At 40.1% G+C, this 19602-nt stretch overlaps 1 protein-coding gene and 1 long non-coding RNA gene across 2 annotated transcripts; one reads left to right on the top strand and one right to left on the bottom strand.

Moving 5' to 3' along the window:
• Positions 1-386: 386 nt before the first annotated feature.
• On the bottom strand, positions 387-16636 carry LOC141522023 (uncharacterized). The gene is made up of 3 exons (XR_012478115.1): positions 16453-16636; positions 1425-1592; positions 387-726 (listed from the first exon to the last, which is right to left on the bottom strand). It is a non-coding gene; the product is annotated as an uncharacterized LOC141522023 (long non-coding RNA).
• SRP14 (signal recognition particle 14) lies at positions 16556-19543 on the top strand. Its single transcript, XM_074235088.1, has 5 exons — positions 16556-16665; positions 16784-16856; positions 17278-17390; positions 18690-18722; positions 19274-19543. The coding sequence occupies exons 1-5, from the start codon at positions 16642-16644 to the stop codon at positions 19361-19363; spliced, it is 333 nt and encodes a 110-aa protein (XP_074091189.1). The 5' UTR covers positions 16556-16641; the 3' UTR covers positions 19364-19543.
• Positions 19544-19602: the final 59 nt, after the last annotated feature.

Genomic DNA, 19602 nt, shown 5'->3' with positions numbered 1-19602 from the left:
TGCTTGCCTCAGTTTCCTCATTTGTAAAATGAGCTGGAAAAGAAAATGACAAACCATTTCAGTATTTTTTTGTCAAGAAAATCCCAATGGGATCATGAAGAGTCGAACACAACTGAAACAAATGAACAAATATTTCATTACATTCATGTACTACCAGTTGTTAAGCTATTCCTCATCCAAAAGGCATTTAGTTCTGTTCCAATTTTTTGCTACTAGGAAAAAAAATGCTATGTGCCTATCTGGCTATATCTTGGACAATGGATATGGACATTTTAGTCATTTTTTAAAGAATAATTTCACATTTCTTTCAGAAAGAAGTAAATTTTTAATTGATATTTCATTTTTCCAAATACATATTATGAAATTTTTTCAACATTCAATCCATGTGCATATGTATATTTTTAAGTTACAAAATTTCCTCCATCCTCCCTTCCCACCCTCTCCCCTCAGCAGCAAACAGGTTAATATTGTACTTACACATTTGTGTTGAATGTGTTTACAGATTAGTCATTTTCAGTATGAGGAGCTGCATCCATTGGGGTTGATCATCTCACAGTGTTGTTGTTAATGTGTAGAATGTTCTTTTGGTTCTGCTCCTAGTAAATTTTTTTAATGCGGAAATTTCCTCTTCCTTTCATTCACTATCACCAAACTGTCCTTGCTGTTTCCTATGGTGGACATGCTGTTTCCTGCCTCTATGACTTTGCATAGGCAGTTTCCCCCTACCTGAAATACATTTGTGTTTTGTAACCCTAGCCCTCTCCATAGCTCAGCTCAAGTTTCTTACCTCCCAAAAAGAGGTTCTTGATCCCCTTATTATTTTTATTTATTTATTTAAGACAATGGGGTTAAGTGACTTGCCCAAGGTCACACAGCTAGGCAATTATTAAGTGTCTGAGGTTGGATTTGAACTCAGGTCCTCCTGACTCCAGGGCCAGTGCTCTATCCACTTCACCACCTAGCTATCCCAATCCCCTTATTATTAATTCCACCCCTTTGTATATCTTGTATATTTATCTGTGCATAGATTATTTCCTCTAGTTAGAATATAAGTTCTAGGAGAACTGGGACAATTTATTTATGCATTTATATCTCTATTCCTTAGTACAATGCCTGTACATAGTAATTACTTAATAAATGTTGCTTAATTGAATTCTGGATTTTTCCTAGACTAAATCTCCTTCACATAGCTGAAGTGGGATACATAATTCTAGACACATTGGAAATTTAGGAAACAGTAATTCTTTCTCTCTGAATATGCCTAAGGCAAATGAGAGACTCATAGAGACAGAGGAGCAAATGATTCATTGCCTTTGCCTGGTTGGCAGGCAGTTCAGCCTTGGGCTGTATGGGCTATCTGCTTGGTCAGAGCGTCCTCTGCTGGTGTTGGGGAGTGCTATAGGCAGAACCCAAAGGGGACCCACCTAGAAAGGAGAAAGGAGGGCCTTTGGAGGGATAGCTTCTTCTTTCCCATCTTGGCTTTGAAGAGAAGACAGACTGGATGAATTTTCCTTATTCTCTGGAGAAACATAGGGAGGAGCTATGGTCCCTTGGACCAAAGACAAAGCATGCTTTGTTGGCATCATAGAGATCTGATAGAAAGAGATACAATCAATGCAAGAATTAGTCTTTCTTGACAATGCATATTTATAAGAAGAGTTTTCTTTTTCTTTTCTTTTTCAGTGAAGGGAAATGGACAGGAATGAGATTAAATAAATGTTTGAAAATTGGGGGGGGAATAGAAAAAGTGCAATGGACAGAGGTTCAGGCCTACAATCAGGAAGACTTAAATAGTTGTGTCACCCTGGGCAAGTCAATTAACCTGTTTACCTCAGTTTCCTCATCTGTAAAATGAGCTGGTGAAGAAAATGACAAATGACTTTAGTATCTTTGCCAAGAAAACCCCAAATGGGTCACAAAGATTCAGGAATGATGATTATAATATACTGAATACAAATACAAAAGCAAAGACAGTCTCTACCTACAAGTGATATATTCTAAAAGAAAGACAGTGTATTTAGGGGAGTGGTGGGGTAAGAGCACTATATGGGTCTAGACAATTTCAAATATGGTAAAATGGGGACCATAGGAGAATAGATTGGCACATCACCTCCAGGGGGGCAATGGCAGAGCTGATTTGATGTTATTTCCTGAACTGGAATGAAGAGGAAGAAAAATGAGAATGTTGGGCATTGCTTGAATAGTAGAGAATAAAGTAAAAGAAGACTAAGATTTTTCTTAATTAGTGGACCAAGGATGGAGCATTTCCAGCAGATCTGACAGCTCTACTAATTATAAAGCAGGAGGCTGAGGTAGATTTCCATCAATCTCAACCACAATCCAGGTGACTGGAGGGGGCTTATGGCTCTCCAGTCATTACTAAGATTGCCCTACCCCCAGCTCTTTTTTCTATTTTTGTTTTTCTTGCTCTATCATAAAACCATGAACAATGTCACCCATTTGTGAGATTTCAGCCACTATATCATTCAACAATAGATAAATCACTAGATATATATTTGAATGGATCGAAGGATAGATAGGTAGATAGGTAGACAGACAGACAGATAGATCCATTAGATAGATAGATAGATGATAGATAGATAGATGATAGATAGATAGATAGATAGATAGATAGATAGATAGATAGATAGATAGATAGAATGGATCAAGAAATATGAGATGTGGGTTTGAGACTTAGTTATTCCATTTTTTTAGCGATTTGACCTGTGTTGGACTTGGAGTTAAGAAGACTTGTATTCTAAGTCTTCCTCAGATATGTAAGTTTCTGGCCAAGACACTTATCCTCTCTCTTCCATAATCTCCTTATCTGTACAATGAGGGGGACTGAACTCAATGGTTTCAATGATTTCACTTAGTTCTAAATCTGGGATTCCATGATCTATGAAATCACCTCTCCAAGTCTCTTTTCTCATCAGTAAAATATTACCAATAATTCTTGGATTATCTATCTCAAAGGGGTTTTGTGACAATAAAATTAAATCAAATATGTACAATGTTTTATAAACTGTAAATCCATCTATAAATGTTATTCTTTTTTTTTAGGTTTCTGCAAGGCAAATGGGGTTAAGTGACTTGCCCAAGGCCACACAGCTAGGTAATTATTAAGTGTCTGAGACCGGATTTGGACCCAGGTACTCCTGACTCCAAGGCCAGTGCTTTATCCACTATGCCACCTAGCCACCCCAAATGTTATTCTTATTATCTTGTTCTTATCTTATTATCTTGTTGTTATCTTGTACCACATTTCCCCATGTATGAGACACACCTTAATTTGGGGGCTGGAAATTTGAAAAAAAAATGTATTACACAAAGTTATTGAACTCAAGTTTTTTTCATTATAAAATTCATACAACTCCTCATTACTGTCATCCATTAGGTTGCCCTCATCTGTGATGACGAATCACTATCTCCGGAGAGGCTCTAACCACTCTCCTGCCTGTGCTCTGGTCTGGGGTTGATCACAAGCACTCCCTGGGCAAATCTGGTGTGTGGATGCATGCTTAGTCCATTCCATTTCATGAACCTGAAGCACCACCTTTGAAATTAGTTATTTCTTTTTCATTAGCAATTCTTCTTGCCTCCTGCTGAACCATCTTTGTGGTCACAGGAATTCCACTGGTCCTTTGTTCTTCAATCCATCTCTTCACTTCCCTCTCCAACTCAGGCCATTTTTCTGACTTGCCTCTCATGGCCTTCTTCTGCCTGGGCGTTTTCAGTAGTATTCTTCTTCCCGTAGCCTGTCTCATATTGTTTCCTCAGCAGGAGGAGGACAAGACTGACATTCAGCAGCACGATTTCCATTCACTTTTGCAAACTGGATCAATTTGAACTTGAATTCAGCACTGTATGAAAATCTTTTCTGAGCCATTTCTGGGCAGAATGTGGCAAAATGTAACTTAATATACTGGTAACAAATGAGAAACAATGAGTGCAAAGACTCAAGCACAAAAAAAGTGGGAAATGCAAGTAAAAAAATCTATAAACTCTGGTCTCAGACACTTAATAATTACCTAGCTGTGTGGCCTTGGGCAAGCCACTTAACCCCATTTGCCTTGCAAAAACATAAAAAAAAATCTATAACCACTGTATCAGATGCTCCCAGTTTTTAGATCCCAAATTTTTTGGAAAAGGGTGTGTCTTAAAAATGAAAAAATACAGTACCTATCCTGCCATTATTCTTTTCTATATGATCTTTTGTGGACAGTTGTGTGGGTGGATAATAGCATAACTATATTTTGTAATTGAATTAATTTTTTAGGAGGAAAGCTCATCTTCTGAAAGTTCACCAAAATCTTTGGGACAACTCCAATAGCAGATAGTATTATGGGGATGATGTAGACTGCTTTGCCTGCCTAGTGCCATTGACTTCTGTTAGACCTCAAATTTGTGAAAACTTTTCATTTACATAACTTGGAGACTAGGTGTATTTGGTATGGTGACATCAAAATACTGTTAATTTTTTAATGGCTTTATGTTTCATCCAGATAATTGTGGGCAACAGCTTTGCCTGTGATGAAGGTTTTGTGTCCAGGACAGTTTGTTGAATCCTCAAGGTCTGTTTTTGTAGTATGGAGACTTGCTGTCTTGGTTTATGTAAGATTGGGCCACTTCTGATGTATAATTCTAATCATCAGGCTATGTCTTACTAGGTAATCAGTAGACACTAAATTTTTTCAACCTGTGATGATGTGCTACACAGGTTCTACTGTTTCTTATAATATTAATAGCTAGCACTGATATTGTGATTTGAGATTTACAAAGCACCATCTCATTCAATCCTTATAATAACCCTGAAAGGTTGGTGCTTTACAGTCAGTCACTAAATTAAGTACCTACTTTGTGCAAATCACTGTACTAAATACTAAGGACACAAAAAAGAGGCAGAAGACAGTCCCTGCCTTCAGTGAGTTTCTAGTCTAATGGGGGAGACAGCAAGAAAACAAATATATATATATATATATATATATACGGATAGATTCTAGACAAGACAAATAGGAAATGATGAACAGAGGGAAGGCATTAGATTAAAGAGGGGTTGGAAAGGCTTCCTGTGGAAGGTGGAAGATTAGATGGCACTTGAAATAAGCAGGGGAAGCCAGTGGGTAGAGATGAGGAGGAAGAGCATCCAGGGCATAGGGGTCAGTCAGAGAAAAAGCCCAGAGCCAAGAGAAGGAAGATCTTGCTCGAGGAGCAAGTATCACTGGATCATAGTCTTTGGAGGAGAGTAAGATATAAGAAGACTGGAAAGATAGGAAGATCATGAATATCTTCAAATGCAAAACAGAGGATTTTGTATATGATCCTGGAGGTGATAAGGAGTCAGTGGAGTTTAATGAGTGTGTGTGTGTGTGTGTGTGTGTGTGTGTGTGTGTGTGTGTGAAGGGGGATGGTGGTGACATGGTTAGACCTTTGTTTTAGGAAAATCACTTTGGTAGCTGAATGGAGGCTGAATTGGAGTGGGTAGACACTTGAGATGGGCAGACCCAGCAGAGGTAACCCAGATTTGAGGTGATGAGAACCTCTACTACAGTGATGGTTAATTTGTCCTTCACTTTTTAAGAAGACCATGACATCAGGGAGATGATGTCATGACTAGCACATGAATTGGATTTGAGTGAGGGGCTCTGTGCTGAGTCACCAGCTTCACTTTCTCCTCCAGAGCCATCTGGGTCCAGTGGCCAGATATGCATCAGGACAACTACAGATGACCATGGATGCAAGGCCATCAGGGTTAAATGACTTGCCCAATGTCACACACAATATCCAATCAAGATTCAAACTCAGATCCTCCTGACTCTAAGGCCAGTGCTCTATTCACTGCACCACCTGGCTTCCCTTAGAATGGTGACAATGTCAGAGGGGAGACAGGAGGGTATATCTGGGAGTTGTTGTGGTATGAAATCAACAGGTCTTAGCTACAAATTTGTTATGGAGATGTGAAGGCTAGTGAGGAGTTAAGAATGGAGTCTAGGTTTTGAACCTAGGAAAACTGGGAAGATGGTGGTGACTTTGTCAGAAACATAGAAGTTTGGAAGAGAGAGGAAATGGAGGAAGGGCAAAGATAATGTGCTCAGTTTGGGGCATGTTTAGTTTAATAAAGGACATCCAGTTCTAGCTAATAGAGAACTGGAAATTTGAGACTGGAGGTCAGCAGAGAGGTTAGGGCAGGACAGGTAAATATGAAAATCATTAGCATAGAGATGATAACTAAATCCATGGAAGCTGATAAGATCATATAGAGGGAGAAGATGAGGAAACTGAGGTTAAATGACTTACCCAGCTAGTTTTTGTCTCAGGAAGAATCTGAACTCAGATCTTCCTGACATGAGGTTCAACAATTGCTCCAGGATATCACCTAGCTGCTCTTTGCAACATAGGTATAGAGCACACACAGTTAACCATATCTATACCTCAGCCTTGGGAGATTAAGGAATGATAAATTCCCTGGTATCTTCCATCCCTATGATGACTCCGTGCTGAAGGGGTTTTGGTGTTTTGGGATGACCTGGCAAGTTGTGACTGGTCCTTTAGTCCTCCTGTGACCCTGAGACAGTGGCTACCAATTAAAAGAAGAGACAAGTTTTTCAGTCTGTCTTTTCCTTTGATTCTTCAGGAACCATCATGTAAGCCAGGCTTTTAGGGAGGGAAGAGGAAGACTTGCTAGTCCTTTTCCACTTCAGCCCTTACCCAATAGTAGCTTGTTCAGGGGACCAGCTGTCCCAACCTTTCCATTTTTGTATCTGTTCTTTTCTGATCTTAGATGAATGAATTTCTATCTTGAGCCAGATTGGTCTTTGTGAGTTTGATAGATCCAGAGGTTAAGTGGCCTTGGGCAAGTTATGTAAGGATAGCTATATGCCTCAGTTTCCCCATCTGCAAGGGGGATATAATAATATCATCACAATTCCTGGAATCAATCAAATGAAAACCTCAAAGGGTCATTGAAGAATATAATAGAAGGAAATAGGTATAACTTAGCCTTAAAGTAAAAGGGAGTATAGCAGGTGGTGGGAACAGAAAATACTGTGGTGTGGATAGAGCAGAGGGCACTTGAGTGGTCCAGGAAGACTCCTCTTTGGGAGTTCAATCACTTCACCCTGTTTTCCTCAGTTTCCTTATCTATAAATGGAGAAGGAAATGACCAGTCACTCTAGTGTCTCTGCCAAGAAAACCCCCAAACAGGACCCTGGAGAATAAAACATGTCAGAAACAAATAAACAAGAAGATCGTTCAGAAGGCTGGAACTAAGATAAGCTCTGCTCCATGCTTCTTGGGTGACCTACATTTTCTTATGTGAATATGAGCAAGGTTGGAACTAATGAACCCTTTGGATTCTTTCCACTTAAAAATTTTTTGATTCTGTGGTTCAAGGGAAAGTTTTTATTTTGTTTTTTAAGAATAAGGAAGCATATGAACATGTTTGCATATCTATCTATCTATCTCTATATCTATCTATCTCTATATCTATCTATCTATCTATCTATCTATCTATCTATCTATCTATCTATCTATCTATATACACAATAAGGAGCTGATGATGTGGGATTGGGAGGGAATAATGACCATTGGAGCTTGTAGACAGCATCTTGTCCTGGGCAGAACATTGGACTTGAAGTCAGAAGGTGAGGAGAAAGGGGAGGAAGGAAAAAGCATTTATTGATCACCTACTGGGGGCCAGGTCCTCTGTTAAATTAAAAAAAAATAAACATAATCACATTTGATTCTCATAATAACTCTGAAAGCTAGGTACAATTTCAATTTATAATTGAGGACACTGAGGCAGAGAGGTAAAATGATTTGATCAAGGTCACACAGCTAGTCTGCATTTGAACTCAGTGTCTTCTTGACTCCAGGCTCAGTGTTCCTTATGCAGGATGCCAACCAGTTACCTGAGGGACATGAATTTAAATCCTACTTCAGATGCTTATTGATTATGTGTCTCTGGGCAGTTCACTTAATCTTTTTATGTCTCAGTTCCTTCATCTGCAAAAGGGGCAGGGCAGAGGATTAAACTTAATGACTGCTAAGATTCCCTCCAGTTCTAAATCTATGAGGGTGCAGTGGATAGAGCACTGGCTTTGGATTCAGAACAGGAGTTCAAATCCAGTCTCAGAAATTTGACACTTAATTGCAGTGTGACCTTGGGCAAATCACTTAACCCTTATTGCCTCACCTCCAGGGCCATCTCCAGTCATCCTGATTCATATATGACCATTGGATCCAGATGACTCTGGAGGAGAAAGTGAGACTGGGGACTTAGCACAGGCCCCCTTCACCCAAATCCAATTCATGTGCTTGTCATGGCATCACCTCCCTGATGTCATGGTCTTCAAGAACAAAGGACAAACATTATCATCAAATCTATGATGCTGTAATGTGACTGGGGTGAGGAATAGAAATAAAAATAAAAAAATTTTATATAGTGTTCACCATACATGACCTCATTTGGATTTCACAACGACCTTTGGATGAAGATACTGTAGTTTTCAGTCACTAATTTAAAGATAGGGAAATTGAGGCTTAGAGAAATTGAGTGAGTTGGATATGGCCACTTGAAGCAGCTGATGACACAATGGATAAAATGCTGAGTCTAGAGTCAGGAAATCCTGGGGTTTGAATCCAGTTTCAGATACTTTGTGGAGGTGTGACCCTGGGCAAAGGGTGGGATCTGACCCCAGATCTTCCTAGCTCCAGTTCTCACACTCTCCCTGTTATTTGTTATATATTTCTAGCATTTCTTAATTTTTTTCAATGAACAAAAATCTATATTCTCTCCTTCTCACCTTCCCCTCCTCCCCCTCAAAACTAAGAGAACTTAAATTCTTGTAACAAATATTCACTGAGGGGTGGCTAGGTGGCGCAGTGGATAAAGCACCCGCCTTTGCAGTCAGGAGTACCTGGGTTCAAATCCGGTCTCAGACACTTAATAATTACCTAGCTGTGTGGCCTTGGGCAAGCCACTTAACCCCATTTGCCTTGCAAAAACCTAAAAAAAAATGTTCAGTGAAGCAAAACAAATTCCAACTTCAGCCTTGTCCCAAAACACACAGATCTCATTCATTAACCTGAATCTATCGCCTCTCTGTTAAGAGGAGGGTACCATCTACTCATAGCATTTCCAGGTGGAACTTGGAATTCATTTTCCAATTGAAATAAAAGCATAATGGATGCTTCATTTCTCTAGCATAATTCTGCCATATTATGGGTTAAATAGACCTTTGTGGGTTGGCCTGGAAACCTAGCAACACTTCCTTGTGATATTGTTTCAATATAAGATGTGCTAAATTTCTGGAACAAAAGCTGGAAATTGCTTGTAGTTTCAAAAACACTGAAAATTCAAGCAGCTAAATTTCATTTTAATCTTACAGATTTCTTGAATAGTTCATGCTAACCGTGGATAAGGATAGCACTGAAAAAGAAAAGCCACACATAATCCCCAATCTTTCTTTTAAAGCCTTTAGCATAAATCTCATCCTTTAAAACGGATGAATTGACTAAAAAGTAGTAACACTGATTTTGAGTTTCATGTCATCTTTTCATCATTTGCTCCTAATGCAAATAAGCAAGGAAGTAATCCTCAAATTTTCAGTAACAGATAGGGAGAAGAAAGGAGAATGCATATTTTACAAATTGTATTATCTGTTAAACTAAATACTAAATCTAAAAACTGAACTAAGGTAAGGTTTTTGGAACATCCCATCTTTTAGCCTAGGAGACCAAAGACATTATCTCAGGAAACAAACAACAAACAAAAAGTTGGAATTTTAAATCTACATTATTCAGTTGGCTTAGATTAAAAATACCCTAAATATCCAGGTTTACAGAGAGCCAAATTATGCATACAATTTAGCCAACAGTACAAGTTATAGAGTGTTAAGCATTCTGGTTTTACTTTACCTGCAAGAGAAAAAAAAATACCCCAAGAAAAAACAAGATTCATAATGCTATTGAACTGTAATTGTTTGATGATGAAAGGGAAGGAAACAAAAGGGAGAATACTATTGCTACTATTTGTATTATAGTTAATCAGCTTTGAAAAAAATTAATTGTTTTTGGCTTTTGCAAGACAATGGGGTTACGTGACTTGCCCAAGGTCACACAGCTAAGAAGTTATTAAATGTTTGAGGTCGGATTTGAACTCAGGTCATCCTGACTCCAGGGCCTGTGCTCTATCCACTGTGCCACTTAGTTGCCTCCAAAAATATTTTTAATATCTTGTTTTTGCTTATCTCTACTTGTTTAAGTCCCTTGGTAACAAAAGGGAGGCAGTGACTTCAAGGACCTAGGGACACTGCATACAGAACTAGATATATTAGGGTAATTTTTTAGGAAGCTTTCCCCTCTGTGAACTGTTAGTTTTACATTTGGAAGGAAACAAAGGGAAGTGACTACTTAACTACTTAGAAATTACCTAGACTAGTAGGTAGATTTGGAGACATCCATCTTAAACTGCAACCAAAGAATACAATTATGGTGGGGGGATAAACTAGTTTCAGAATTGGAGGTCTTTGGTCTTTGGTCTGCTATGTAGTAACTGTGATTGTGGCCAAATCATTTAGTTTCTCTCAGTCTTGGCTTCTTCATCTGTAAAATGGATAAAGCCTGGTGATGAGACCCTGGGTAAGTCATTCTTGGGATATAAGTTTTATAGCATTTGCATTGGCAGAGGTGGTTTTCTCACTTGAGAACTGCAACATTATTGAAAAGACAAGTTTAGGGGCGGCTAGGTGGCCCAGTGGATAGAGCACCAGTCCTGCAGTCAGGAGTACCTGAGTTCAAATCCAGCCTCAGACACTTAATAATTACCTAGCTGTGTGGCCTTGGGCAAGCCACTTAACCCCATTTCCTTTAAAAAAAAAAGACAAGTTTAGTTTTTTAAAAAAAAGACATAATAACACTTGCATTGTAGACTGTATGGAGCCAGTCATGGAGTCAGATTCAAGTCTTATTTAATGTATTTGCTGTATTGAGCTTCTTGTTCAGTTATGTCTGACACTTCATGATCCTATTTGAGGTTTTCTTGGCAAAAATACTGCAGTGGTCTGCCATTTTCTTTACCAGCTCATTTTTACTGATGAGGATACTGAGGAAAACAGGATGGAGTAATTTGCACATTCAGCAAATTTGATTTCAATTCAGGAAGATTTAGGTCCATCACTTTTGTGCAGGAAAGGCCACCTCACTGCCCTAGTGACCTTGGATGCATTGACTTTGGAGCCACTTAAAACCTATTGCCCTAGGCAACCCTTCAATGAAAGAATTATTGAAAAAACATCTATTAAACACTGGAGATAAAGGTGAGAACAATTCCCAATTTCAGGGAGTTCCATTACTATAGGGGGAGTCAACATTTATAAGGTGGTGCAACTGAAGGATAGATGGAAAAGTCCAGTAATTCTTGTGATGCATTCTCCAGGTGGATAGTAATATACTTTCTTTAGCTTCATTTCCACTGATTAAACCACATCTGTTTTTAATGTGGACCTATTTGATATGTCAAGAGTTTTCTTTTCTGGGTCTTCAGGAGTTGTGGCTATTGAGAGAAACAAGTCTGTTGCACCTGCAGAGGGAATTGCCAGGTGAGATGCTTGTGAGGTAAAGGGCTTGGTTGGAAGCAGAATAGGTAGCCTGCCAAGGAAAAGGGGAGCACTACTGTAGCTCTTGGGAGCAGAATCCATGGTAGTGGTTTGCCCCACTTGATATATGCTTATCTATCCCTCAGGACACCTTGCTACTTCAGCTAGGCTGATTTGCCTCCCCTGTAGCAATTGATTCTCAATGTTATTGATGGAAGATGGGGAGAGGGAAAGTATTTCCATAGTAGTTGCTGATGGTAGAGAGGGGTAGACCAGTGGTTTCTGCTATTTTCAGGACTCTTAGGAGTTTACACAGGGAATCCCAGTGGGAATTTTGCATGTGGATAATAATACATGCTTAAACTTCAAAAATCTCAAACAGTTGCTCTGCCTTAAGTGGCAGGATTCTTATGAGGAAAGTTTTGTAAAACACTAAACACTATATATTTTGGTATTATTATTATTATTATTATTACAACCTGTGTGACCCTGGTAAACCACTCAACCTCTGTGGGTCTAGATCCTATGATGTTAAGTATTAAGAGATAGAGAAGGATACAGAATTTGTACTTTTTAACCATTTCATCTAATTACCCCTTCCTCCCTGTCCCCACTGCTGTAACCTTAGTCTAAGGCCTCATTACCTGGCTCATTGCAACCTCCTACTTATGGAGTTCCTTTTTGCAATTTATTTTCACTGTGGTGGTCATAGTCATGTTTTCTGACCAATCTTAAAGTTCTGCAGTGACTTCTTATCATATTGCAACTCAAATTAAAAACAACAAAACAACAAGCAGGGAAGTTTGAAGTAACAGACCACAGATATTAGCACTGGAAAGCACCTAGAGCTCATTATGTTCAACCTTCCACCATGTAGGAATCCCTTGTTGGAATCCCTTTTAAGGCCTCCTTAAATGGTGGTGGTCATGTCTCTATTTGAATGCTCAGGAAGGCGGGAAACAATATCTCACAAAACAGCCTACTTCAGTTTTGAACAGATTGAGTTGCTAGAAAGTTGTTCTCCCTTATACCGAACTGAAATATTCTGGGTAACTTCTAGTTATTGACTTTAATTCTGCCATCTATGACAATGTTTAATGCTTTCCCCATGTGATAACCCTTCCTATATTTATAGACAGATGTCATATCTTCCTTAAGTATTTTCTTGTCAAATATCTCTAGTTTCTTCAACTATTTTGTCTTATAATGTGGTTGTTGAGTCCCTTCACCATCCACTTACTTTTCTCTGTTGCCTTTAAAGTGTGATGATCATTATCTGACCATTGCAGAGCAAATTGAACCTATTATTACTTTGATTTGGACACTATATTTTTACAATTTCTCTTTCTCATTCTTTTTTTTTAAGGTTTTTTTTGCAAGGCAAATGGGGTTAAGTGGCTTGCCCAAGGCCACACTGCTAGGTAATTATCAAGTATCTGAGACAGAATTTGAACCCAGGTACTCCTGATTCCAGGGCCGGTGCTTTATCCACTGCGCCACCTAGCTGCCCTTCTCTCTTTCTTTATTGAAGCAGGTAAATAGTGCTACAGTGACTATAGCACTGGACCTGGAGTCAGGAAGAACTGAATTCAGATCTGGCCTCAGACACTTGCTAGCTACGTGACCCTAGGCAACTCACTTAGCTTGTCTGTCTCAGTTTCCTCATCTGTCAAATGAGGGTGATATAATAATAATAATAATAATAATAATAATAATAACCTCCCCAGGCTTCTTCTGAGGATAAAATATCTCTAAAATACTTTGTAAACCTAGAAACATTATAGAAATGCTTTGTTCAGTCATTTCAGTCATATCCAACTGTATAACTCCATTTGGGTTTTCTTAACAAAGCTACTGAAGTGGCTTGCCATTTCCTTCTCCAGCTCATTTTACAGATGAGAAAACTGAGGCAAATAAGGTGAAGTGACTTGTCCAGGGTCATACAGCTAGTAAATGAGGTCAGATTTGAGCTCAGGAAGCTGAGTCTTCCTGACTCCACATCCTACACTCCATCTACTTGGCCACCTAGCTGTCTTAGGTAAATGCTAGCTATTAATAATAATAATAATAATAATAATAATAATAATAATAACAACATAGCCTGAGGTTACATTTGTTTTGGCAACCATTTCAACAATTGTCTAGTTTAGTTAACAAGAATATTTAAGTATTTTTCAAAGGAACTACTACCCAAGCAGATCTCTCCATCTTGAACAGTTCATTTATTTATTTATTTTTCCATCAATCTGGAACTTGACTAGCATTAAGATTGACTTTGATATATTTTTCCAGTCTGTAACGATCTTTTGAGGTCCTGATTCTGTCATCAATAGATCATATTTCTTCCCTTGTTGTGTCATTTTTAAATTGAATAACTGTCTTCATTCAAGTTATTGATAAAAATGTCAAATAAAACAGTATGGAGGTCAGATTCTTTAAATGTGCCACTACATTATGAACACATTAATCAATGCTCTTGAGATACAGCTGTTTACCCTGCTATAAATCAATCAGACTATCAGTATTTCTTTGTCTTGTCCAAGAACATATTGATGAGAATCTTTGTTAGATGTCTTCCAGGCATCTAGATGAATTTAGCATATAAATATTCACTGCCCTTCTCTGCTTTTTTGCAAACATTCTTTTTATCCCAGGCATATCTGCTCAAAGTTCCCTTTTATATTTAGCTCTATTCTATTTTTTCCACCCAAACTCATAATTGAAGAAGAAAGAATAAATGAGAAGAAAGAATTTTAGTCTAAATTTTCTCCATTTTTTTTTTTACAGGTTTCTAGATTCCTAAATTCTCTATGCAGCCCTTCTGGATTTATAGGAAGAAAAGTTATTTGTACATAGCTGTGGTGGCTGATAATCTCTCCCTTCTCCCTAGACAGGTATAGTAGGAAGAATGTGTTAAAATGGGGGGGGCAGTTAAGTGGCATAGTGGATAGAGTACTGGTCCTGGAGACAGGAGGATCTGAGTTTAAATCTGAATTCAGACACTTGGTACTTACTAGTTATGTGATTTAGGGCAAGTCTCTCTGCCTCATAAAAACAAACATAAAAAGAAAATGTTAAAATGAATTGCTGATTTCACTAGTATGCTCTTTCCCCAGTCTGTGGTGATGGTGGTGAGAGTATCTATAGAAATAAAGGGTTTTATGTTTTATAACAGCATTTTTTGTAGTAGAAAGAAATTGGAAACAATAGATGTTCATTGATTGGTGAATGGCTAAAGAAATTGTTATGGAACATGATGGATACAGAGAAACATGGAAAGATTTACATGATCTGGTGCAGAATTAAGGATGATGATGATGATGATGATGTTTATCCTTCATTCTGGAAGACCATGACTTCAGGGAGTGATGCCATGACAAGGACATGAACTGAATTTCAGTGAGTGGGGCTGTGCTAAATCATCAATCCCAGTTTCTCTTTCAGAGACATCTGGGTCCAGTGGTCAGATATGAATTAGGATGACTGGAGAAGGCTCTGGATTTGAGGCTTAAGTGACTTGCCCAGGGTCACAGTGTGAATAAATGGCATGAATCTGAGGCTGGATTTTAACTCAAGTCCTCCTGACTACAAGGCCAATGCTCTAACCAGCTTACCACTTCGGTGGCAAACACACACACACACATACACACACACAGAGCTTTTGTTATTTTTCAGTCATTTTCAGTGATGTCCTACTCTTTGTGAACCTATCTGGGGCAAAGAGACTGGAGTGTTTTGCCATTTTCTTCTCCAAAGCTCATTTTATAGGTGAAGAAACCAAGGGAAACAGGCTTAAGTGACTAGCATAGGGTTACACTGAAGAAACAAAATCAAAAGTAAATATTGCAAAATTACAAAAAGAAGTGTGACTCCAAAAGAGAAAGAGGAGAAGACAATCCCACCAAACTCCTTTGCTGTACTCTGAAATTTATGAGTGTGTGCCCTTTGCTAATTTTTTCAGGCTTTTTTTTTTATTGTAATTGTTGATTTTCCCCATTTTTTCCCCCTTAAAAAATGTTATATGGGATAGTTCTTTGGGAGAGGATGCATTTGGGGAATGCTGAGAAAAATTTTGGTGATGTTGGAAACAAAAAGCAATACAAATTTATTAAAAAGGACTTCCAGGTTTACAAAATATTTTTAAAATATATCATTTTATGTTCACAATTCTGAGAGATAAATACTATTAGTATCCCCACTTTACAGATGAGGAAACTGAAGCAGATGTTAAGTGACTTGCCAAGGGTCAGACAGTTGGATTTGAATTTGAAGTAGTGGATCCAAGCCGAGGTCTATTGATTCTATTGTAGCATTCTTTCCAACACTATTTTTTTGGTTGGAATTTTATGGCTAGGAGAGAACTGATTTTGTTTTAGGTTGGAAGAGAAAGGGCTACTAGAAGGGGAGAAAGTGAAGCTATGGGGGAGACGAAAGTTGATGGAGCAAAGGCGGGGATGAATAAATTAGACAGTCTTTGAGGGTAAGGACTATGTTAATTTGGGGGGGTATCTCCAGTATTTAGCACAGTGCCTATAGCAGTGTCAGTGGCACAGTTTCCACATAAGATCTCTAGGGATCAAACGTAAAACCTGGTCAGGGAGGGTCCCTGAAGGAGGACGAGCTATATTGGAGGTGGGCAAGAGGTGAGGTTTCTCCTCCTTCAGGTCCCTCGGGGGCTTTCCTTCCTCTCCCTGTCCTTCCCCTCCCGGTTCTTGCCCCGCCCCCGTGCTCCCTCCTTCACCACTCATCCATTTCCTGCCTCTCCTCCCTTTATTCCCTCTCCTCCACTTCCTCCTTTTCTCCATCCTCCTCCTCCTCCTTCCTCCCTTTCCCTTTCCCGCCTCAGTCCTCTCACCCCTAACAGCCTCACGTCACTCGTCCGCTTCTCTCTGGCCGGGGACGGACGAGCGGCGGGCGGAGCCAAGGGAAGCTTCCGGGAGAGCGGAAGTCCCGCCCTCCCGGAGCCGCACTTCCGCCTCCGACTTCCGGGCCGGTGGTGACTGAGGGAGCGTCGCCGGGGGGCGGGGCGGGGCGGAGGAGGGCCATGGTGCTGCTGGAGAGCGAGCAGGTGGGGATCGGGGCCGGGCGGGGGGCGGCGCGGGCGGGGGCTCGGCCGGGCCGGGCCGGGCCGGGCCGGCGTGGCGGGGCCGCCTAACGGAGCCCGGGCGGGGCGGGGTGTTTTGCAGTTCCTGACGGAGCTGACCAGGCTCTTCCAGAAGTGCCGGTCGTCGGGGAGCGTCTTCATCACCCTGAAGAAGTGTAAGGGGCGGCGGGGCCGGGGGGCGGGGGGCGGCCTGGGCCCCGCCAGCCGCGTGCCTCGAGCCCCGCGCCGCGACGGCGGCTGGTGACGCCGCGGTGGTAACGGGCCGAAGCAACGGCCGAGGAGCCCCCGGCGCAGCGCGGAGGAGGGCCCGGGGCGCCGTGCCGCAGGTCGCGGCTGCCCCGGGCCCGCCCGGCCCTCCCGCCTCCCTTCCCCCACGGCTTCCTTGCCGCCGCCGGGGCCGAGGGCCGCCCGGCCTCGATGGAAAGCTGCCCCAGAAATGGGACTCGTTCTTGCCGCCTCGCAAAGAGAGCACTCCGGCCTAGGGGCGTGGGGACCTTTCTGAACCGCAGAACCTAGTAGGATTCCTGCAGCACTGCGATTTTTCTTTTGAAAAGATTTTTTTTTCCTTTAACGCAGATGATGGTCGCACTAAACCCATTCCACGGAAAGGGTTTGTGGAAGGCTTTGAGCCTTCGGACAATAAGTGTTTGCTAAGGGCTACTGATGGGAAGAAGAAGATCAGTACTGTGGTGAGTGGGGATTCTGGGGAGCTGCTCTTAGAATTGGGAGTTTTCAGGATTTTGGGAAGGGGAGCTGTCAGGCCCTATGTATGTCTGTATTAGTTTTTGCAAGGCAGTGGGGTTAAGTGGCTTGCCCAAGGCCACACAGCTAGGTCATTATTAGGTGTCTGAGGCCGGCTTTGAACTTCAGGCACTCCTGATTCCAGGGCCGGCGCTCTATCCCCTGCGCTACCTAGCCACCCCCCCCCCCATTATAATTTTCCAGAATTGTTCGTTGCTCAGTTATTCAGGGATTAGTTACGACATGAACTAATTGGGATTTGATTTGTTTCTCTGCCACCTCATTCTACCTAGAGTACCAGAAAAGTAGAGAGAAGATGGTGAAATGAAATTTCTCCTTTGCTTTTACAAAGTTTTGTGGAGAAGTAGATTATTTGTAATTTTCTTAGTCCCAGGAGTAGTTAATGGAAAGATGACAGATAACCCTTTTGCCCTTATGGTAAAATAATTGATCTCAATAGTTCAGTTTTCTTCTAATCCAATAAGAGTACAGAGGAAACAATACAGAAGTACTGTTTTATTTGCTGCACCAGTATCTCTAATTCACTTAATTTTTAGCTTACTATGTAAAAAGCTGTTATTACCCCCCCCCCAAAAAAAGGCTTGGATTAATTTGATTCTCCTTTACTAAGTATTATTGTTTCCTTTGAGCATTTTCCAAAAATCAATCAAAAAAGGGTATCATATACCTAGGAAACTGGCTTTACCAATTGATTAGCCTGATAAAGTTGGTCTGTTAGCATTCTTTAAATTCTTTATTCTTTAGTACTTTACCATGAGGTAAAAAGTTGTATTGTACTTTTATAACAGTGTTTTCCTTTTAAAGAAGAAACTGAAGGGACTTACAGAATTTGTGCTAAAGACAGATTGTATGAGGAAAGGAATTTATTCCTTTTGTGGAGTACCTCCAGACATTTATAGACTTATGATGTTTTGTTTTATCCATTATACAAGACTTAGGCTTCTTTCCCCCTTGGTTTTTAATAAAATTAAGTAATTAGAAAACACTAGGAACCCACTTCTAAGCAGAATTGAAGGTGAAGAGCTATTTGGGTTTTGATTATTGAGGTGAGGAAAGCCTTTCCTTTCTTCCTTAACTAGATACTCTATTAAAACAGCTCTAGAAAGTTGGGGGGTTGGGGGTGGGACACAAACATTTTGAAAGTTGGAGTATACTGCCCCCCTGAGGACTCTGATGATTTTTGCATGGAGAGTAGAATTGATTTTATTTTTTTTTTGGTTTTTCAGGTAAGCTCTAAAGAAGTAAATAAATTCCAAATGGTAAGTTTCTGATTTTCATTGAGTCTCCCCAATTTTATTAAGTAGAATTCAAAGTTAAATCCAGGCATCTAATTGAATTAAAGTAATAAACTGGAATTAATTCTGATCTTAGGAGGGGCAATTGTATGTTTTCCAAATGAGATTGCCTTGTGAATGGTAGTATTGGGCATAAACACGACTTTATCATCTCTTGCTTTTTCCCATTAGAATTAGCTTGTGTTTGATTTCTCATCCTACTATTTTGTAAACAAGGGGAAATGTCGGTAAAACGTTTGGCACTTTTGTAAGTGCTGTTATAAATGTTAGCAATTATTATTTGTTGGCTTTGTCATAGTAATTGAATAGTAACAAAAATAAGGTCAGTAAATTGACTAAGGGATGAAAAGTTGCTGTAAGATAAAAGTATAGTAACTGTTCAGGGAAGGTGTCTTCTTTCCTTCTCTCCTAACCATTCTCTTATCTCTACTGGGTGACTTCCTTGTCTATAGAAGATTGTGGCCCAGTCAAGTGTGCTTTCCTTTCCTCTGAAGGCTATGCCTTGTGTTTTACAGGCCTATTCTAACTTGCTGAGAGCCAATATGGATGGGCTAAAGAAGAGGGACAAGAAGAGCAAAAACAAGAAAAGCAAAGCAACACAGTGAGGGGCACTTGGATTCCTGTTTTATTTCACCATCTTAACAAATCTGAAGATGCTTGGCTGGTGGTACTGGCTTTTCTTAGGGCTGCTTGGTTTCATGTGACCTATTGTATATTGAAGTCATTTTAGTGATCTATGTGAACAGAGCAATGTATTATTAAAGCTATTGCTATACCTTTCTTGATTCCTTTTACATGTTTGTTCTTTTATCACCTTTAGTTTTGCCTCATTAACCCAACTGTG

Source organism: Macrotis lagotis, chromosome 4 (genome assembly GCF_037893015.1).
Source record: "Macrotis lagotis isolate mMagLag1 chromosome 4, bilby.v1.9.chrom.fasta, whole genome shotgun sequence".
Taxonomy (NCBI): Eukaryota; Metazoa; Chordata; class Mammalia; order Peramelemorphia; family Peramelidae; genus Macrotis; species Macrotis lagotis.
Note: the sequence above shows the minus strand (reverse complement) of the source record. Positions and strands in the feature narration are given on the sequence as shown.